Source organism: Oryzias melastigma, linkage group LG19, assembly GCF_002922805.2.
Source record: "Oryzias melastigma strain HK-1 linkage group LG19, ASM292280v2, whole genome shotgun sequence".
Classification (NCBI taxonomy): Eukaryota; Metazoa; Chordata; class Actinopteri; order Beloniformes; family Adrianichthyidae; genus Oryzias; species Oryzias melastigma.
Window position 1 is genome coordinate 5,885,354 of NC_050530.1, and position 20,914 is coordinate 5,906,267.

The 20,914-nt window shown below is 41.0% G+C and overlaps 3 protein-coding genes across 5 annotated transcripts; 2 read left to right on the forward strand and 1 right to left on the reverse strand.

Annotated features, from left to right (window-relative positions):
- Window positions 1-1,628: 1,628 nt before the first annotated feature.
- hexdc (hexosaminidase (glycosyl hydrolase family 20, catalytic domain) containing) lies at window positions 1,629-7,170 on the forward strand (the record flags this gene model as incomplete). Its single annotated transcript, XM_024295381.1, is given in 9 exon segments — window positions 1,629-1,716; window positions 1,789-1,953; window positions 2,018-2,201; window positions 2,273-2,344; window positions 3,538-3,736; window positions 3,809-3,970; window positions 4,031-4,138; window positions 5,634-5,723; window positions 6,913-7,170. Coding segments are annotated over 9 exon segments (1,234 nt in total), but the record flags the coding sequence as incomplete, so codon positions are not given.
- LOC112160670 (cytochrome b-245 chaperone 1 homolog) lies at window positions 7,119-10,849 on the reverse strand. Of its 2 annotated transcripts, none has more exons than XM_024295384.2 (6): window positions 10,687-10,849; window positions 9,231-9,318; window positions 9,124-9,165; window positions 8,882-9,052; window positions 8,657-8,801; window positions 7,119-7,618 (listed from the first exon to the last, which is right to left on the reverse strand). In XM_024295384.2, the coding sequence occupies exons 2-6, from the start codon at window positions 9,316-9,318 to the stop codon at window positions 7,462-7,464; spliced, it is 603 nt and encodes a 200-aa protein (XP_024151152.1). In that variant the 5' UTR covers window positions 10,687-10,849; the 3' UTR covers window positions 7,119-7,461. The 2 variants fall into 2 exon arrangements, with proteins under 2 accessions (XP_024151152.1, XP_024151150.1); XM_024295382.2 differs by having other exon boundaries at window positions 9,231-9,349.
- A 1,503-nt stretch (window positions 10,850-12,352) lies between these two features.
- On the forward strand, window positions 12,353-19,943 carry narf (nuclear prelamin A recognition factor). 2 transcript variants are annotated; one of them, XM_024296188.2, is made up of 12 exons: window positions 12,353-12,558; window positions 13,264-13,343; window positions 13,411-13,479; window positions 13,559-13,690; window positions 14,536-14,668; window positions 14,741-14,875; window positions 14,958-15,076; window positions 16,820-16,949; window positions 17,142-17,214; window positions 17,288-17,422; window positions 19,154-19,311; window positions 19,380-19,943. In XM_024296188.2, the coding sequence occupies exons 2-12, from the start codon at window positions 13,287-13,289 to the stop codon at window positions 19,613-19,615; spliced, it is 1,377 nt and encodes a 458-aa protein (XP_024151956.1). In that variant the 5' UTR covers window positions 12,353-12,558; window positions 13,264-13,286; the 3' UTR covers window positions 19,616-19,943. The 2 variants fall into 2 exon arrangements, with proteins under 2 accessions (XP_024151956.1, XP_024151955.1); XM_024296187.2 differs by having other exon boundaries at window positions 12,354-12,628.
- Window positions 19,944-20,914: the final 971 nt, after the last annotated feature.

Sequence of the window (20,914 nt, forward strand, 5' to 3'; positions counted from 1 at the left end):
ACAGTCCACCTTAAGTATGAGTCCTGGTTGGGCTAACTGGTTTTCTTTGGTACACTGGGCTCAAAAATCTGTCCAAATGTTTGATTTAGGTAAACGATGAAGCCAAATGACTTCATGTATTACTGGAGCATTATGGGTAATGTAGTCGGGACTGTGATACCAACTTAACTGTTTTTGAATGTGTCACTAAATCTAGTTTGACTTATAAGACTCACTTGATGTGTCTTGTAGTTAAAAAAAGTAATTACTTAAAGATGGCTCAACAGAGATCCGCCAACAACAGAGGAACGGATCACAATTATCAAATATCTACAGAAACTCTCACATTCTCAATTCAAACACGGATACAAACATTCAATCAATTATGATCAGAATGCACAGAATACGTCAAACCAACCCAGACATTTTTTTAAAACTAATTTTTGGATTGTGTTGTCTTTAAATTTTAATGCTAGTTTATATGTGGCCCCCTATATGAACTTTGGTTTGTTTGATTATTTTGCTTTATTTTTCATTTTTTATGTCTGTTTCATTTACTTCATCTACAAAGTTATGTTTTGTTTTTTCCTTTTTTTTTGTTTTCTTTTTTCTTTTAGCAATGATATTCATAAAAAGATCTAAACTATGAACAACTGTGGACTGTAAATTTGAATGTAATCTGCCTTTTCCTAAAAAAAATAAAAATAAAAAAGAAGATGCTGGTTGAGCTCAAAGCAACTCAACAGTGACCTCTAGTGGAAGGTCACTGTCAGAGCAACTGAGAGATTTTGTTAAACTAAAGAAATATATCAAAAGATTCATTAAACATTTAGTTTTTTTTATTTAGGTATAACCATCAAAACAAGATTAAATATTTAACATTTCTAAAATAGAGACTTTTTATTTTCTACTTGGCTTATTTGAGTAAAATAAAGTTAATTTAACAGATGAATGTGAGCAAAAATTAACTTTTAAAGAATAAGATGAAGCCAAAAAGCTCTACTTTAAAAAAAATAATTTTCCACCAATACCAAATAAATAATATTGTTATCCACTAAAAAATACAAAATAGTAAAAAAAAACACTTTTGTGGAGTGTTTTCTTCTACAAAATAAAGAGACTTAAATCAGGTCAAGTCTCAGCGTCTCCGTGTGAGAAAAGAAGAGCCGCGTTCTTCATTATATTATAACGAATAAAGAAACTTCTCGTTATAACAAGAAAACGATTAAAAACATAGTAAGACAGGTCATTTTTCACATGACAGAATTTAACTTGAAATAAATATTAATAACTGGATTATGCCAACTATATATAAAAAATGTTATTAAAATCTAACAATCATATTTAATTGATTCAAAGCATCATGTGTGTTCTGTATATTTATAATTAGGAGTAATTATAAAGTTAAGAAGATTACACCATTTTTTAAATGTATTTTCTAATCAATTTTTGGATCAATATTTTAAATAGATTTGATATTTCTGTGTTTTTTATTATTTATGAAAATGTTTGAAATAAACCAATCAATTGATAAAATATGCATTAACATTTCTAACATTATTTGTATCTGTTTTAGTTCTCAGAATGTCGTCTCTCTTTTATGTGAAACAAATTTTAAGCAAATTATCTTTTGTTTGTTTTCTGTCCAGCCGGGAGGAGGTTCTGGTCCTGCAGGACTGGGCCGGGTCAGCGGGGATGGAGGTGATCCCTCTGGTGCAGACGTTCGGTCACATGGAGGTCAGTCTAACCCGCCGCGGTGCCGCCGCTCTGCTGCCGTAGCTCCAGTCTGTGGTTTCCTCTCCGCTTCAGTTCGTCCTGAAGCATCCGCAGATGCTCCGCCTCCGGGAGGCGCCGCACTGCCTGGGCACTCTCAACCCCCACCAGGAGGAGGCGCCGCAGGTGGTGCTGGAGATGCTGCGGCAGGTGGTGGAGCTGCATCCGGGAGTGAAGACGCTGCACATCGGAGCGGACGAGGTGGGCGTCGGCCTGGCGCTGGCGAAGGCGTTCCCGCTGCAGCTGATTGGCTCGTTGTGTCCAGGTTTACCTGCTCGGCGAGGGGGAGGAGTCCGGCAGGTGGCTGGCCTCTCCTGGACGGAGCGTGGAGCAGCTTTTTCTCGATCATGTGACCAAGGTGGCTAAGGCCGTGAAGGAGGCGTGGCCTGATATGACCATCATCATGTGGGACGACATGATGAGAGGGATGAGCCCCGAAACCCTGAAAGGTGAGACGGAGGTTTGTCGTTGTTGGTTTGATCCCACCTGACCGACCGCTCTCCCCCCGTGTCGCTGACAGCCTGCGGCCTGGTGGGGCTGGTGGAGCCGATGCTGTGGGACTACAACCCCAACCTGGAGGTGGAGCCGACCGGTGAGACCTTCAACCGACCTGGTCACCGTCACAGCATCCATACGGGGGGCTGACCCGGACGGGGAATCAGAACCATTATAGTTGGAAACTCAAAAAAAACAAATTGATAAAAATATTGGTGTTTGGCCAAACAAAAAGGTGAAATGTCCAAAATTTTTTGCTTTTTTAAAATAAACTTAATTATTTTCAGCTTCAAATGTTCAGTTTTTTGGGTTTAAAAACTCAAAATTTCAATTTCCATATTTTTTTTGTTTCCAAATCTGAAAATTCCAGTTTCAAAACTTTTGGCTAACTCGAAGGACCAATCAAAAATGAGGATGCTAACTTCAGTCCCGGTGCGTTCACTGACTCTGAGAACTGTGATAATTACGGTCAGAAAATGGCTGTTTAGTCTGAACTAACATGGAGAAAGGGAGAGGACTACTTCTCAGTAGAGCAAGGGAGACGTCTATTTCCTGGTGAAGAGAGGGGGAAGACTATCTCCTGGTAGAGAGAAGGATCAGACTATTTCCTAGTGGAGAAAGGGATCAGGGTATTTCCTGGTGGAGAAAGCGAATGACCAATCAGGAGAGCTGTTATTTTTCTTTTTTTGAGGGTGATACGCTGAAGAAGATGGCCTAAGGTTGATGACATGAAATGGGCGGCATTCTCAAAAAGCAAAAGCCGGAACCTCACATGTATGAAAAGAATTCCCAAAAATAACTAATATTTCATAAATGCTTAGATTTTTAGTGTTCCAACTGTAATATATGATCATACTTATGGATATAGTTTACTCAGAAAACTTTAAGAGCATTCTCCTGCAGCATCACATGACAGCTTTTAAAAATTCATAGTCTTCCATTAAGGTTTGTGGGTATCAGTTCCTGCACATCCTCTTGCTAATGGGAAACAAGCCCACATTATTCCCCTCCTACCACCATGTCTGACCGCTGGTTTGTCAGGATCGATGCTTTCCATTCAGGTCAAAGGTCGTCTCATCCATGCATTTTCCAGATTTTCTTCTGGTCTTACTGCCGGTCGGTTTTCATTTTACTGATGTAAAAACTTGAAAGTTTTTGGGGGGATTTTATTCTGAAGTCTCCTCTGGAGTTGAAGTTCTTCTGGAGTTGGAGTCTCCTCTGGCTGATGCCTGTTGTGTTTTTGCTGTTAAAAGTGACGTTTCTGTATCATTCCTGCTCTGCTGTTCCCAGTATCGTTGCTGGAGAAGTACAGCAGTGCAGGTCTGTCCGACCTGTGGGCCGCCAGCTCCTTCAAAGGCTCCACCGCCGTCGACACGTGCGTGACGTGCACGCAGAGGCACGTGGACAACCACTTACAGTGGCTGCAGGTGGCTGCGTCTGTGTCTGCTGCTGTCAACCTGAAAGGCATCGCCATCACAGGCTGGCAAAGGTTCGATTCCCGCGTTCATCCGAATTCACTCTCTGCGACTCCAAAGCTGACCTGTGGGCCCGCCCCCTTCAGGTACGACCACCTGTCGGTGCTCTGCGAGCTGATGCCCGTGGCTCTGCCGTCTCTGGCGTCCTGTCTGCAGACTCTCATCCACGGTCAGTTCAGCCACGAGGCCGCCAGCAGGGTGAAGGAGCTGCTGGGAGTTTCCTCGGTGGAGGTGGAGGCCATGGACAGGTGAGAGCTCCTCTTTGATGGTTGAAGGTCCAGCAGGAGTTTGACCTTTGTGACCTTCAGGACCGCTGCAGACGACTCGCGGTTTCCAGGAAGGAGGCTGGCCGAGGCCATCGTGGAGATCAACTTCCTACTGAACTCGGAGGACCTGAGATCCTTTGAAAACAGCATGTAAGCAACAGGAAGTGCTTCACACTCCACCAAAGGAACCACAAAAAAACGAAGCAGCTGAATCTGAAAAATACTAAAAAAAAAACTAAGCAGCTAAATCTAAAAAAAATAAAATAAAAAGAAGCTGAATTTGGAAAACTAAAAAATTAACCATCTGAACCTGAAAAAACTAAGCAGCTGAATCTTAAAAACTAAGCAGCGGAATCTGGAGAATCGAAAAAATAAGTAACTGAACCTGAAAAAAAAAAACTAAGCATATGAATCTGAAAAATTAAACAGCTGAATCTAAAAACAAAAAATGAGCAGCTGAACCTGAAAAAATGTAAGCAGCTGAATCTTAAAAACTAAGCAGCTGAACCTGAAAACTAAAAAACTAAGCAGCTGAATTTTAAAAACTAAGCAGCGGAATCTGGAAAATTGAAAAACTAAGCAACTGAATCTTAAAAACTAAGCAGCTGAACCTGAAAACTAAAAAACTAAGCAGCTGAACCTGAAAAAAGTAAGCAGCTGAATTTTAAAAACTTAGCAGCTGAACCTGAAAACTAAGCCGCTGAATCTGAAGAAAAAAAGTGAAACAGCTGAATCTGGAGAACTAAGCAGCTGAATTTGGAAACAAAAAAAATAAGCAGCTGAATCTTAAAAAAAAACTAACTTCTAAGATTTTCACATTTGAAAATTTTTCGTTTTAACACCTTAAGTTTAAAGTCCCATTAGTCTGGTTGGTTCAACCCCCCAATCCGACCTTCTAATACTGAATATCCATAATAAGGCATTGGGTTTTTCCATTCTGTGGGATTTGAACCCACAACTTGTCAGTCTCAGGATGGACACTCCACCACTAGGCCACTGAGTTGGTTCAGTATGTTTTAAAAATGTGAGGGAGGACTAAATGTATCCTTATTCCATTCATTGTTACCATGGGAACCGCAAAGATTCAGCTCACATTAAAATAAAAAGCTGTTGCTATGGAGACATCGGAGGGTTACTTTAATATACCAACATGAGAGTTGGCGTACGCATTCATCAGCCTCAGACATGCAAATAATTGTATGGTTGCTATGGACCATCACCTTCACGGAGGCCTCCATCGTGGAACAAAGGAGACTGGAACATTTGGATTGTTTCTGCTGTTCAGTTGCTCTAATTGACTAATTTGTTTACGATCCACTTTGATGAAAATCATGTTTTTGGTGTTTTTGGTGTTTGTGTGACATTGTTACTCGCTAAGCTAGCAGGAGAAAGTGTAAACAGATGAATGATGGGAAGTGGGGGAAGGCTTACTTCCGTACCAGCAGTCCAGACACAACTCAGAAGGGAATTTCTGATGATTTCGGAGAGGGACTTAAAGGAATAAACGCTCAGGATCATCACATCTATGAGGAGAAGTACTTCAGATCAGAATGTGAAAATAGTCGTCTTTATTCCCTTTGAATGCAGTTTGTCGTTTTTCTAAAAACACTTTTACACATCTATGAATCTTTATGACTCTTATCAGGTTTGTGCGAGGATGGTTCAGCCCATTCCAGCGCCGCAGGAAGATGGCGAACCCGCTGATGTGCATGCAGATCCACAGCCAAGCGTCCACGTAAGAAGCCCCGCCTCCTGCAGCCGTCTCAGTCACGTTCATTATAGCCGCCGTCATTCCGTCTCCTTCAGCTAAAGTGTCCTGACAGGTTTCATTAAAGGGTCCAGATCATCTCCAGCTTTAGTCCTAATCCAGAGTTTCATCTGCAGCCGCGGCGACGTCTGCAGCGTTTATGCTGAACATTGTTATGGACGAGTTCGAGTGAGGAGCCAAACGTCAGAGTTTAGCTCAAAACAAAAGTACAGCTTCACTTTTAAAACCAAAACATGCATTATAATGAATGAAGACGACAATAAAAACGAACAGAGCGGCTGAATCTGGAAAATTACAAACTAAGCAGCTGAATCTGAAAAAACTAACTGAACTAAGAAACTGAATGTGAAAAACTAAGCAGCTGAATCTGGAAAAGTAAAAAATTAAACAGCGGAATCGGAAATTACTAAGCAGCTGAATCGGAAAACGCCTAAAAAGTAAGCAGCTCAATCTGGAATGGTAAAAAATTAGACAGCAGAATCTGTAAACACTAAGCAGCTAAATCCGAAATAACAAAGAATCTAAGCACATGAATGTAGAAAAACAAAAAAACTAAGCAGCTGAATCTGAAAAGGGAAAAAAATAAAGAAGCTGAATCTGAAAAAACTAAACAGCTGAATCTGAAAAATGAAAAACCAAGCAGCTGAATCTGGAGAAGTAAAAAATTAGACAGCAGAATCTGTAAACACTAAGCAGCTAAATCCAAAATAGCTAAAAAACTAAGCAGCTGAATCAGAAAAATATTAAACAGCTGAATCTGAAAAAAATTAGAAAGCTGAATCTGAAAAAAACAAGCAGCTGAATCTGAAAACCCCTAAAAACTAAGCAGCTGAATCTGAAAAGGCAAAAAAAATAAAGAAGCTGAATCTGAAAAAACTAAACAGCTGAATCTGAGAACGCCTTAAAACTAAGCAGCTGAATCTGGAGAAGTAAAAAATTAGACAGCAGAATCTGTAAACACTAAGCAGCTAAATCCGAAATAACTAAAAAGCTAAGCAGCTGAATCTGAAAAATGTAACAGCTGAATGAGAAAAAGGCTTAACCTCAGTGTGATTTGAAATTGAAAGAGTCTCTGAAAAGACGATCCTGGACGGCATCAGGAAGATTCAGATTGTGTTTGGTGTCTTTCAGCTTGTGCACTAACTCTGTTGGTCAGGTTTGTGGCAGCGCTGCAGCAGAAAGCCGCTGCAGTCAGAGACGAGATGCTTCGGCTGTACCCCGAGTCCACAGCCCAGGAGTGGATGGAGGAACACGTCAGCCCCGTGATGGCGCCGATCCAGCGGATAATGGAGGAGATCAGTGACTGTATGAAGACGCAGTGACCGAGCAGCAGACGGGTTCTGCTCAAACACGGAGACGGACTGGACTTCTGCACAACTTTATTGAATGTAAAACAATAAAATCTTAAAAACAAGGCTTTGATTTCCTCTGAGGTCTAAATAAAAAACAGTTTGAGTCAAATATAAAAACGTCAACCTGAGATTCTTGAGTCCAAATACAAAACATCTGCACCTGGAAGCTCTGCACATGCATCCACCTGAGCACAAACCAGCATGCAAAACGAGGTCAACATTTACAGGGTGGTCCCAAATGTTGTGGGCGGAGCCTTTTCCATTTCCTGTGCAGGTAAACGCTCATTAAGAGTTCAGCAGGAAGACAAACAGCAATTAAGACAAACGGAGAGTTAAAGAAGATCCAGCAGAGATCAGAGCGGCTCTGCATCACCGTCTGAGTCCGTGAGGTTCGGAGAGTCTTCATCATCATCATCATCATCATCGTCGTAGTAGTCGTCCTGTCGGCGTCGCTGAAGCTCCTCCAGCTTCAGGAAGCGCTTCAGCAGGACGCCCAGCGCCTCCACGTCACTGAGGAGACGGGAGAATCAGACAATGAAGCAGGAAATGTCTTTTTCAATTTGATGAACAAAATATTTTCTGTTTCGTATAAGAAAATCTAAGAAAATCTAAACCTTTTACTTATGCATTTTGGGGAGGAGGCGGAGCCTCTTTATAATAATTGGAGATGCTAAAAAAATGCAGAAATCTTAATTTTAAATCATTAAATTAAATTTCAATATTTATTAGTGTTTTATAAGACATATACATATATAAGACATATATATATATATATATATATATATATATATATATATATATATATATATATATAAATTATTATTATTATTTAGGGTATCGCCAATAATTTCCAGAATCAATTCGATTCTGATTTTATGTTCAAGTCAACCGAGATTAGCATTAGCCGTCCTATGGGAAATCCCATTGTATGTTAGCATCAAGCTAGCAGACTTTAGCTTTATGCGTTAGATCGATCTCTACTTTTATGGATCGATTATTGATCTAATAAGCTTAAATCGATTCAGATCGATTAATCGATTTTATCAACCCAACCTTAGTATTATTATTATTCACAAGAGCAGTTTCATATTCTTCAGTGATATGCACAAATCTTGTACTTATTTTACATTTTACTGATTTTTATTTCTAATCATGACTTTTATATTCTTTTAAACAGTTTGGTAGCATCATTTAGCTGTGCATACAATAAGAAAGTAAAATTAAGATTTTGACATTTAAACATAAATTTGAGTCACATGACTGACAGTCGTTTATATTTGAACGTTTGAACATTTCTTAATAATTTTAGTTTCCATACAGACTCTTTTAGTTTTTACTGCAGTTTAGTTGCATTTTTCGGAACTTTTTAGAGATAATATTCTATAACAGGTATTTGAACCGAAATAATGTTTCGTTTTTAGGCTCATGTGACGTAAAATGTTTAGTTTTCTGAATCAATTCTCTGAATTTTAGGAGCAAATGTTCAAATCTGCAGCATAAAGAGCAGAAACAGCATCTCTCTCGTCCAATCACAGGGCAGCTTCTTACCCGGGTCCTGCCAGCGTGGCGCTCTGGCTGAGGGGGTAGGAGAAGCCCGCCTCCATCTTCAGCATCAGCAGAAAGCCTTTTCCTAAGTAACGCACCTTCTCCTCCTGAACGCAGACGTCACACAGCTGACGGAGGTCCAGGACCACTGCAGGAGGAGGAGGAGGAGGAGTCATGGAGACGGGCTTTCAGAGCGCTAACGGACCACCACTCAGAGCTCTTACTGACCGCGCTCGTGTCCGTTCTTCCACAGCGTCAGCACTAACGTGTACAAGCTGCAGTTCCTCAGCTCGATCTGGTTCTTGTTCTTGTCGAAGACGGCCTCCTCCCACTCCTCCATGTTCTGGAGGGCCACAAACAGGCAGCCCGTCACGTAGAAGCTCTTCCAGAAGAGGCTGTCTGCGAACCCACAAACCGCCGTGAGAAACCGCGCAGCCGCACACCCAGCACGCACCTGATCCCCCGCCCACCTGAGCTGTAGTACGCCGCCGCCAGCCCGACCGACACCAGAGCTGCAGGGGAAAGCGGGTCACGGTTAGAGGAACTTCAGGAGAAAGACGGCGGAGCGGAGACTCACCCACGAGCAGAGACCAGGAGCGCACGCCCGGAGACCTCCGGAGGCGCAGCAGCGTGGGCGTGTGCTCCTCCACACGCATGTAGCCCATCTGAGCAACAACACAAGGACAACACGGCTCACTGCAACACAACACACAACTCATCGTTTGATCAGATTCATCAACACTTATCAGTCTGAATCCAACTTTTATGGATTTATTTATATGTACTAGAAATGATACATTTTTAATCACATATTTAAAAGAGGAATTTATAATGTTTAATAAATAAGAAGCAACATTTTTAGCAGATTATAAACTAGTTTAGAAAGAACTGCTTTACATAGCATAAATTTTTTATAATATAGCCTCGCTTATTTAAGAAGAAAATAATGATTTTTTAAATATATTACAATTATTTTTGAATTTTCATCAAATAAATTTGTCAAAGGAACTAAGAAAATCTATATTTTAGCCTTTAAAATGGTTTAAAATGTAAACTATTTCTTAAAATAAATGCAGACACGCCTTTTGTAAAAGTAAATCAGTGAAAATCCTGCACATTTTTACAAATATATACATTTTTTAAATGTTTTTTGAGTTTTAAAACTCAGCTTACACGATCAAAAATGATAAAAGAGTTTTTATCAGTAAATCTAGTTCATCTTTCAGAACACAGAGGACATCAAAGTGCACCAAACAGAATTTAGTGTTTTTTATGTTCAAATCTTATTGTTTATATTTGAACTCTAACCTATGACGGGGTTTTAAAATCAAGAAATGTCAGACTTTTTGCACTTTTTTACAACTAAACAACAATCTGAAATATTTTACTTAGAAAATAACTAAGATTTTTAATAGAAAAATTCAAATTTCAATGTTTTGCAAAGTTGAGATATTTTAAAATGTTTCTTTTAGTTATTTTTCATCAATATAAAAGTCAAACCTTTTTTCAAATAAAGGAAAACCAGCAAGACAACTACAGAAAAGAGAAAATTATAAACCACTGACCACATTTGTTTATGAATTGATGTGGAAGATTTAAACTATAACTGTCTAAGCTCCAACAAGATATTATTTTCTCTATTGTTTTAAACAATTTTATTGATTAATGTAACAATTTGATCACAAATTCATAAAATTATTATAGTTTCTGTATTTTAATACCTGTGATAAATAAGAAAACAACATGAGAAAACGGTTTTCTGTTATCATATCAGCATTACACCCTCATAAAAGTCTAGAAATAAAGATTCTTTAATCAACAGACGCTTTTAAATCACTTTAACGGATTAATTATCATTTATATATATAACTAAACTTAAAAAATTCTAAATAAATGACTAAATATTAACAATTCTTCACTTCATTTGGATTTTCGATTCGCATGAACGAGACTAAAGACGGAACACTTGACTAGTTTGACCGCCATGAACTTCATTAACACGTCATTGTTTTTAAAAGAATCGTCCAACTGACCTTAAAATCCTTTGAGTTCTTTCAGATTCCGATTGTTAAAAGTTTGATTTGTGGAGGTAAAGCTGGATTTTTGAGGAAGTTCCATTCATATCGTTGCAACACCAGCAACTGGCCTGCCTGCCACTTCCTTCCGGTATCCGAGAGTTCTGATTGGACAACGTCACGGAACTCAGTGACCTTCAAAATATTATTATTATTATTGCTATTAATATTATCATTATTATTAAATAATATTCAAATAATAATATAAATTATTAGTTTATGTTAACAATGGTTAAAAGAAAATGTAGCAATAGTGATAATAATCATCAGTAATAATACAACTATAATAATTATTCTTACTTTTTTTTACTATAATTGACTAGTTATTTTTTTTTGCATTACACAGTTTTTCTTTATGAATATAGGTACATTTACAATAAAATAAATAAAAAGCAATTACATAAAAATAATTCTCTTTAAACTCCTTTAAAAATAAAGTTTATTTAATAATAATAATAATAATAATAATAATCTTTATTTATAAAGCGCATTTCATGGCATGCGCCAGCTCAAGGCGCTGTACATAAGAAACATAAAGAAAGAAGACATTTAAACATTTAAAATAGACAATCAAATACCCATTCAATTCCGGCCCCTCCCCGCCCACAATGCCCACCCCTGAAACATTCAAAAAGAAACCTGTGGCTTGGCTCTGCTGTACAGAATGGTATTGTTGGGATCCACTTAATCCAGGGGGGACCGGTAACATACATGGGGCACCAGTGCGCCAGTGGGCCAACGCAACCAGGCCCCAAAGGATGGCCAGCAAAACCCCTGAACAAAGAGGATCCCATGAGGAAACACTGGAGCTAAAACAGCAACAACAACAAAAGAAATAAATAAAAAAATAATAAAAAATAAATAAACACACGAGAGTAAGTGCAATTAAATAATTAAAAGAAACAACAATGATAAGAATAATGAATATAACAAACAGTTAAAAGTTTAAACAATAAATAATTAAGAAAATAAAGAGGTGTTTAAAAACTCAATTTGACTACATGAACATGAATAAAATCAACTAAATGCTAAATTAAAAAAGTATGTTTTAAGCATTTTTCTAAAAACCTCTACCGTTGTAGCCGCCCTGAGGCTCTCCGGCAGGCTGTTCCACAAGCGAGGACCATAGTAGAACGTCTTTCATTTAGAACTTATTTTTTAAGTGTGGTAGCTAAACATGGGATGAAAATATCGGCAAAAAATGAAGCAAATACAATTTTTAAAGCAGAGAGAATGCAACTATTATTACAACTCTCAATATTAATTGTTTTTGTAGCCTACTTTAAAATATATATATATATATGTAAATACATATTTTCATCCAGTCCATGGGGTTTCCATTTATTTATTTGGTTGTTTTTATGTGCATTTTTCCGGTACAAAGTTATGTAGAGATGATTAAAGTAAAGTTAAGAACTAAATCGGATTTTCAAGGTAAATTTGTGGTAAAATAAAGAAACAATAACCCACTAAATATTTCTGATAAAAGTTCAACAATAATCCTATAAGTGATAAAAGTCTTTTAGCATTGACTGTATAAGAATTTTTTGTATGACTGTATTTTTTTACCATGTCTTTTAGTCGTTTTATTTTGGAAGAAATCTCTCGTGACAAAGCTTCCGGTGCAAACATTTCCCCCTTTTGCGCATGCGTCAGAGAGCGCAGCGCCGGGTACACAATGGAGTTGGATGTTGAGAAACCATGTCGACTTTAAAACGACAGTTAGCTTATTATGAAACAGTCCCGGAGGAGAAACGGAGCTGAGGCCGTCCGTCCGTCGACGCATCCGCCCGGGGGAGAGCTGCTGGCTGACGGCGGAGCTCCGTCCGGGTTAGTTTAGCGCCTCTGCGGCCGCCGTTCATGTCTTTGTCCCGCAGAGCCGCGAAGTAGTGACCGTCCGGTGAGTCACCCAGATATTTACACTCGTAAATAACAGAAATATATCAGTAAATGTGACCTGAAGCCAAATATGTTTTTGTTTTTAGTTTTAAATCATATTTTTTTGTGGGAGATACCGTTTTTAAAAAGGCCCGTTCGACGTTAGCATGTTTTAACAATATTTGTAATAAAATCAAATATTTATTATAATATAGTCGTATACTATATTTATAACTGATATTGTTAAAGTTAATTTAGAGTTGTATATTTTTAATTAAATGTTATTTATCTTTTTTTGGATTGGGTTCAACCTTTTTTTTAAATAAATTTTATTGAAAATCAAACACATTTACAAATCTCAACGGGAAGCATTTCCTTGTTTATCTTATTTCTTTTTCCCACGTCATGAGGTGTGACGTCATTTGTTACTAAGTGTTTTCTGTGTGTATATATTTAACACAGTGCGTGAACAGATAATGACAGGATATTAGCTGCTGTATGGTGTGGTTTTCCCACCGTTAGAAGCTGCTGCTGTTGATAAGCCTGAGTTTGGTGGGTGGAGCCGGGTGGAGGTGGGCTCCACCCACCTCCACCCGGCTCCACCCTTCACTGCTACTTCTGTGGACAAAGCAAAAATCCTCCTTTTTTGTCCCACAGCTCTGAAGAAACGTCCACGGAAAATGTCGGAGGTCAGCAGAGCAAAGAGGAAGGAGAAATGTGAGAACTGCACCAAACAGGTGAGTCTCAGGTGTTCTCTGGAAGGGGGCGGGGTTAGTGTCATACCTGACTGTCGTCTGTCAACAGTGCAACAAGAAACAAGCTGATGGCGGAGCCAGTCCCGACCCAGAGAGAGAGGAAGAAGTCAACGGGCAGGTTAGGAAGTCGCTTTATCAGGGGGACGTTAGGGGGCGGAGCCTGTCCCGTTTAAAACGCCGTCCTCTTTCTTTGACAGAGTGAGGGGTCGCAGCAGCAGCTGCTGCTCAGCGCCTGTCTGTCCTGTGAGGGCTGCGTGTCGGAGCAGGAGAGCCTGAAGATCTCCCAGCAGAACCTGGAGGAGGTGGAGCAGGTTCTGGAGCTAAATAAGGTAAAGCTGGACGGGTTTGGAGAAGTTCTGAGGTCCGGACAGCCCAGAGGGTTCTGTCTGGAAGGGAAGAGTCTGACTTTTTTTTTCCATATTTGAGCCACTTGTCCGGATGTTTGAGGAACCTTCACTCCTCTCCATGTACAAACATGGATACGTTTTCAGGATTTTGTGGATTTCTTTTTTGGGACAAGTTTAATCAGAACAGAGTTTCTCTCAGAGGAACTAAAAACCCAAACGTGTCTCTCTTGGGTTTTCTGTGGCGTCTCCCGTCCGTCCCTCCCCTCGTCCCCGCTGGTTTCTGGAGGAATGGTTTGTCCCGCCAAACCCGAGTCGTCAACGTCCAAAACTTCTTAAACGTTTGTTAAAATGTTTTCAAAACAAAAAATAAAGTTTTTAAAAGCAATTATTACATTTTTGAATTAGCACATTATGAATTTTTGTATTAACATTTTACTTTTTGTTTGCAATTTAGAAAAGTTTGATCTCAAACTTAAGTTTAGCTTGAAATCTGGTGTCACAAAAATCACTTTAGACTTCCTCACTAAATGCGTGTTTGGAGAAACGATGTTTTTACTCCCAAATTCAACTTCTGTTGTCCGTTTTCATCACTAGCGACATGGTTTTCTGCTGCATTAACGTGTAATCGCGCGAGCGTCACCTTCAGTATAAAATATCTTTTTTACGTTTTATTTTGAAAGTAGTTTGTGTATTAAATTCCAAACGTGTTTCCTATTTTTTCCGTCTTTCCGGCGTGTGGACAGACTGGAAATAGACGGATGTAAACATTCCGACGGATTAAACGTTTATATTTTCTGTAACTCCGCCTCCTCTGCTGTTCCCATCAGAGGTGCGACGCCTCCAAACACCGGGTTCTGGTGGCGTCCGTCTGTCCGCAGTCTCTGCCGTTCTTCGCGGTGAAGTTCGGCGTGGACGTCCCTGAAGCCGCTCAGAGACTCTGCGGTTTCCTGAAGAGCATCGGTGAGCAGCATTCGCACGTCTGGCGGCGGCGCTGAAAGTTCCGGCCCGTCAGTAAACGCCTCTTTCCTGCAGGCGTGCAGTTCGTGTTGGACACCACGCTGGCTGCAGGGTTCAGCATCCTGGAGACCCAGAAGGAGTTCATCCAGCGGTACCGCCGGAGGCACCACGACTCCCACGCCCTGCCTCTGTTCACCTCCTCCTGTCCAGGTACGCCCAGGCCCCGCCCCCTGCTGAAATGAGCCCTCCCTCCACCACAGAGAGGTTCAGTTCTGGGTCTGTTCTGGTGCAGGATGGATCCGGTACGCGGAGCGGGTTCTGGGGAGTCTGGTCACCCCACACATCTGCACCGCCAGGTCCCCCCAGCAGATCATGGGCGGTCTGGTCAAAGACTTCTTCTCCAAGCAGCAGGTGAGGGGGCGCTCCTGTTTGAGCTCGACTTTGGGACAGAGTGAGGCGTCACGTTTCTTAGACAATCTGCGTGGAGGTTAAGGAGAACGCGGCGCATTAAAAATGCAGCAATGAAGCAACAGGAGACGAAGGTTTTGGGTTCAGCCTGAAGTTTGGTTGTTTCTTCTGAAACATTCAGGATTTAAATCTACAATCTGGTTCACATTAACAGTGATGTATCGCGATACTTGTATCGATTTAAAATACAGATATTTAATTAGTCATTAATGGACGTCCTTCAGAGTCTTACTTTTGTTTCCCATATAAACTGAAACATTTTATTGTAGAAATCAGATAATATTGATTGTTCCCTTTAAGAACAAATATTTCTTAATGTACCAAAATAAAAGCACCATGAATACACTTGTAGATGAGATGCAGTTCCAGTGTTTAACCCTTTTACTACAATGGATTTCAGTGAATTAATATTCATTGAATCATTTTTTTTATTCATAAAGTTAAAAATGATTCAGGTAAAATCTTGGGATACATCGTGAGTGGGGTATCGCGATACGTATCATCTCTCCAGACTCTTAAAAATACATAAAAACCCAGAAATGTGGATCGACTCGTTTTGTGGTTTGTAGTTTCTGAGCGTAAACGGGTCCAGAAACGGTTCTGCTGCTGAAGAGAACGGAGTGTCTAAAAGGAGAAAAGAAAATTAGAGAAAATAAATAAATATACGAGAAAAGAGGCGAAAAAATACAAGAATAAAGTTTATTAGTAAAAATGTATATTTAATATATATATATATATATATATATATATATATATATATATATATGTACATTTACAAAAAAAGTCAAACAGATTCAGGAAGACTCTTGAACACCGAGACGTCTGTCTGATTTATCTGTAACACAAATTAAACGGTCGTGTTTGGTTGTCTTTTAACATTTATTTATTTATTTAAAGAACGTTTTTCTTTGAGACATTTTGCATAAATGTTCAACGTTATTCTAGTGAATTGTTGAACATTTTTATAGTTAAATGACTTTTTTTTTTTAAATGTATGTAAAATTCTGACTTTTTTATTTTACGTCTTTATTCCAGTAGAAATGTAACTCTTCTCAACATTTTACTACTTTGTTGTCATAGAATTTAGATTTTTTTTCTTCCAATTATTCATAAAATTTTGACTTCTGTCTCATCATTTATTTTACGACTTTATTCTCAAAAAAATTTGACTGCTTTAAAATAATTGTATTCCTTTTTTTAAGATTTTGACAGTTGTCTTTAAATTTTTATATGACTTTATTCTTTGAAAAATATTGACTTTGTTTTATAATTTTAGAAATTTATTATTATGAATGTTAAAATGTTACTATTAATCATTTTATGACTTTATTCTTGTATAATTATGACTTTTGTCATATATTGACATCCAGTAAATAATAATGTTGATTTTTCTCAGTGTTTCTGGAGACTCTAACACTCGACTCCTGAGGAGGTTTGGTGGAGATGAATTCTTCAAATCCAGACAGTAAAGTCTGAGAACATTCCAGAACCAGAATCTCACACCGTTTCTATTGTTAGACAGTTTTTGTGTTGCGTTCCACAGACCTGAAGGACGAGTCATGTGATGAATCAGCCCTCGGGGGTTTATGGGTCATGTGACTCGTCCACCAGCTTTTGGTCATGTGACTTTCTCCACAACAAAGCTGCGGTTGGAAGGAGGTCATCTCAGGTCGTTTGTGTTTTCAGAAGCTGAGTCCGGAGAAGCTCTTCCACCTGGTGGTGGCGCCGTGCTTCGATAAGAAGCTGGAGGCGGTCCGAGAGGAGTTCTACAACAGCCTGATGGAGACCAGAGACGTGGACTGTGTGCTCACCTCCAGTAAGAGGAGAATCATTCCACTCCTTAAGGTGGAATGATTCTCCTGCTGTCTTTTGTGCTTAACCGTCTTCAGAGACTCACACTTCCTCCTGACTTCCTGCTCAAACAGGAAACACCTGCATGCTTTTATTTTGTAGTACTTCTAAAACACCAGTTTGAGTGAAATAGAAACCAGAGTGTTTCCCTCCTCAGAGGAGATTTACCACCTGATGGAGCAGAGGAAGGTGTCCCTGGAGGAGCTGGACTCGGTTCCGCTGGACCAAGTGTGAGTGACCCAGAACCAGAACCGAGACCGCAGCAAATAAAAGCCCCAAAAACAGCTTCTCCTGTGACTGCAGGCTGGGGGAGGCAGACGGCGCTCTGGTGAGACACGACGGCCGAGGCTCCGAAGGATTCCTGGAGCACGTGTTCAAACACGCCGCCAAGGAGCTGTTCGGTCTGGACGTCCAGGAGGTCACGTACAAAACGCTCAGGTCAGAGAACGCCGGATCCTGGATGTGAATCCTTTCCTCACAGTAAAGGGGTTTTCATGTTGATTGGTGGGGTGATACAGCATCAGCATCGGACAATATTTGGACAATTATTGGTATCAATTCGATATCAAAATTCCTCCAGTATTTAGCTTTACAGCAGGAGATGCGCTCTGTTACCACAGGTTTGCTCCGCCTCCCTCGTGTGTGAAGCGTCTGACACACAGGGGAGGGGTCAATGCACGCTTTACTCTTCAACCAACACAATCTCACTCCCGACTCGTCATATACGTACTTATGGTTCAGGCCCCGCTGAGTCACTTTTGGAGATTTGGAGTGACTCCAGCTTGTCGTTTTTCATCCACATCTGCCTGTGATGCTGCGTCGCGTGACGTGAAGCGGCTGGGAGGACAGCTAACTATGTTAAAAACAGAGCTAGCAGACCGCTAACAAGGATAAAACAAAGCTAGCAGACCACTAACTAGGATAAAAACAGAGCTAGCAGACCGCTAACTAGGATACAAACAGAGCTAACAGACCGCTAACTATGATAAAACAAAGCTAGCAGACCGCTAACTAGGATAAAAACAGAGCTAGCAGACCGCTAACTAGGATACAAACAGAGCTAGCAGACCGCTAACTAGGATACAAACAGAGCTAACAGACTGCTAACTATGATAAAACAAAGCTAGCAGACCGCTAACTAGGATAAAAACAGAGCTAGCAGACCGCTAACTAGGATACAAACAGAGCTAGCAGACCGCTAACTAGGATACAAACAGAGCTAACAGACTGCTAACTATGATAAAACAAAGCTAGCAGACCGCTAACTAGGATAAAAACAGAGCTAGCAGACCGCTAACTAGGATACAAACAGAGCTAGCAGACCGCTAACTAGGATACAAACAGAGCTAACAGACTGCTAACTATGATAAAACAAAGCTAGCAGACCGCTAACTAGGATAAAAACAGAGCTAGCAGACCGCTAACTAGGATACAAACAGAGCTAGCAGACCGCTAACTAGGATACAAACAGAGCTAACAGACTGCTAACTATGATAAAACAAAGCTAGCAGACCGCTAACTAGGATAAAAACAGAGCTAGCAGACCGCTAACTAGGATACAAACAGAGCTAGCAGACCGCTAACTAGGATACAAACAGAGCTAACAGACTGCTAACTATGATAAAACAAAGCTAGCAGACCGCTAACTAGGATAAAAACAGAGCTAGCAGACCGCTAACTAGGATACAAACAGAGCTAGCAGACTGCTAACTATGATAAAACAAAGCTAGCAGACCGCTAACTAGGATAAAAACAGAGCTAGCAGACCGCTAACTAGGATACAAACAGAGCTAGCAGACCGCTAACTAGGATACAAACAGAGCTAGCAGACTGCTAACTATGATAAAACAAAGCTAGCAAACCACTAACTATGCTAAAAACAGAGCTAGTAGACCGCTAACTATACTAAATACAAAGCTCGTTGACTTCCAACATCTGGACTTAAACTGACAGACTCTCTGTAGTCAGACATGGTGGTGGGAGTGTGATGGTGTTGAACAAACAGCGTAAATCCAAACTGTACTTTTCTGTTTGACTTCTACCACAGACGTGATTTACCCTCAGTCGATCCTCTCGTCTTGACTCATTCAAAGAGATCTCTGGTTTTCTCACCTTCAAATCCCAAATGTTTTTATTGGTCTAACTCGGTTCCTTCCTGGTTTCTTCCAGGAACCGGGACTTCCAGGAAGTGACTCTGGAGCGTGACGGCGAAACGCTGCTGCAGTTCGCCGCCGTCTACGGCTTCAGGAACATCCAGACTCTGGTGCACCGCATGAGGAAGGGCCGCGTGCCGTACCAGCTGGTGGAGGTGCTGTCCTGCCCCGGCGGTACGTCTGCAGCTTCTGCTCGGGTCTGTCGGGGTCTGCGGGAGACTGAACGTCTGGTTTCCCCTCAGGGTGCCTGAGCGGGCGTGGTCAGAGCGAGGAGGCGGGCCGCGTGGACCGGGCTCTGGTCCAGCAGATGGAGGAGGTCTACAGCAGCCTGCCGGTCCGACTGCCGGAGCTCAACCCCGCCCTGAAGGTCCTCTACCAGGACTGGCTGCAGGGCCAGGACTCTCTGCAGACCAGCAAGCTGCTGCACACCGAGTACCGGAACCAGACCCACTCACAGCCCCCACACATGCAGTGGTGACCTGCAGGGGGCGCCGTCCACCCAAGACCAGCTCGCTCCTTTTAAATGAGATTATGGACCAGGAGGAGTTCACCCGTTTGACCACTAGAGGCGCTCCTGAGACTCTTTTAACTGCTGCAGAAACACGATCATGACAGAACAAAGATGGAGATCAAAGACCCGACTGTGAACTATGCACCAGCGTCTGCCCCCGAGTGTTTGATTCCTTCTGTTTCCCTTCAGTTCCACAAACCTGTTTTTTATTAAGTTATATTTTGTGCTGATTTGAAGGAACCATAACCTTCACGCCTCCGACGGAAAGCAGTAAAAATGTTTCGTCAGACAAACGAAGTCGAGTCTTTTATGTTGACCTGGAGTCTGTGGAGGTCAGCGGTGACGGTGAGTCTCTGTGGTCATCGCGTTCAGGTCAGCGGTGAGTCTCTGTGGTCATCGCGTTCAGGTCAGCGGTGGCGGTGAGTCTCTGTGGTCATCGCGTTCAGGTCAGCGGTGGCGGTGAGTCTCTGTGGTCATCGCGTTCAGGTCAGCGGTGACGGTGAGTCTCTGTAAAGAATTTCGTGGTTAAACGTCACCAGCGACGCCTCAGGTCTTGAAGCCAAAAGCAAAAATCTTTGTTTCATGTTTGCTTTGGTAGCAGAACTCACTACAAATATGGTCACTATATGAAGGAGGCCACGCCTCTATCGGACAGGTGTGACACCTGTGACAGGAACCCTCTCTAAATACAAACCAGAAGGTTTTCCAGTAACTGCCCTCGTCTGCACAGACCCCATCAGAGGAGGAGGAGCCTGGAAACCAGCTGGAAGAGAATAATTACATCACCCGGCCAGTAGAGGGCAGTGGTGCTGCATCTATAATATCAGCTGGTACCAAAGTAAACCAGATCAAACCAAATGATCCACCACCTGCTGCAGGGGGGCTCCTGGGACGCCCCCTAGTGACAGATACTCATGTTCTATTTTTCACATGTTTTTAATCTAAAACAAGATTAGGGCCATGAAAAAACAAAATAAGAAAGGTAAAATGAAATCAAAATTGTTCATTTAATATTACAAGATTACAGTTGGTAATGTGAGTGATTAGGACCACAAAAAATGTAATGTAAGATTAAAGTTCTAAATTAACGAGATTAGGATAGAATAAAATGTGTATATTACAAGATTACAGTAGAAAATTATTGAGGTTGTAGCCACATAATATAAAAGGTAATATAAGATTAAAGCCGCAAGCGGCGTTGGATGGCCCGCAGTCGCTACCCGCCCTCACCCTCGCCGGCCTCTCCCTCGCCGCCCTCTCCCTCGC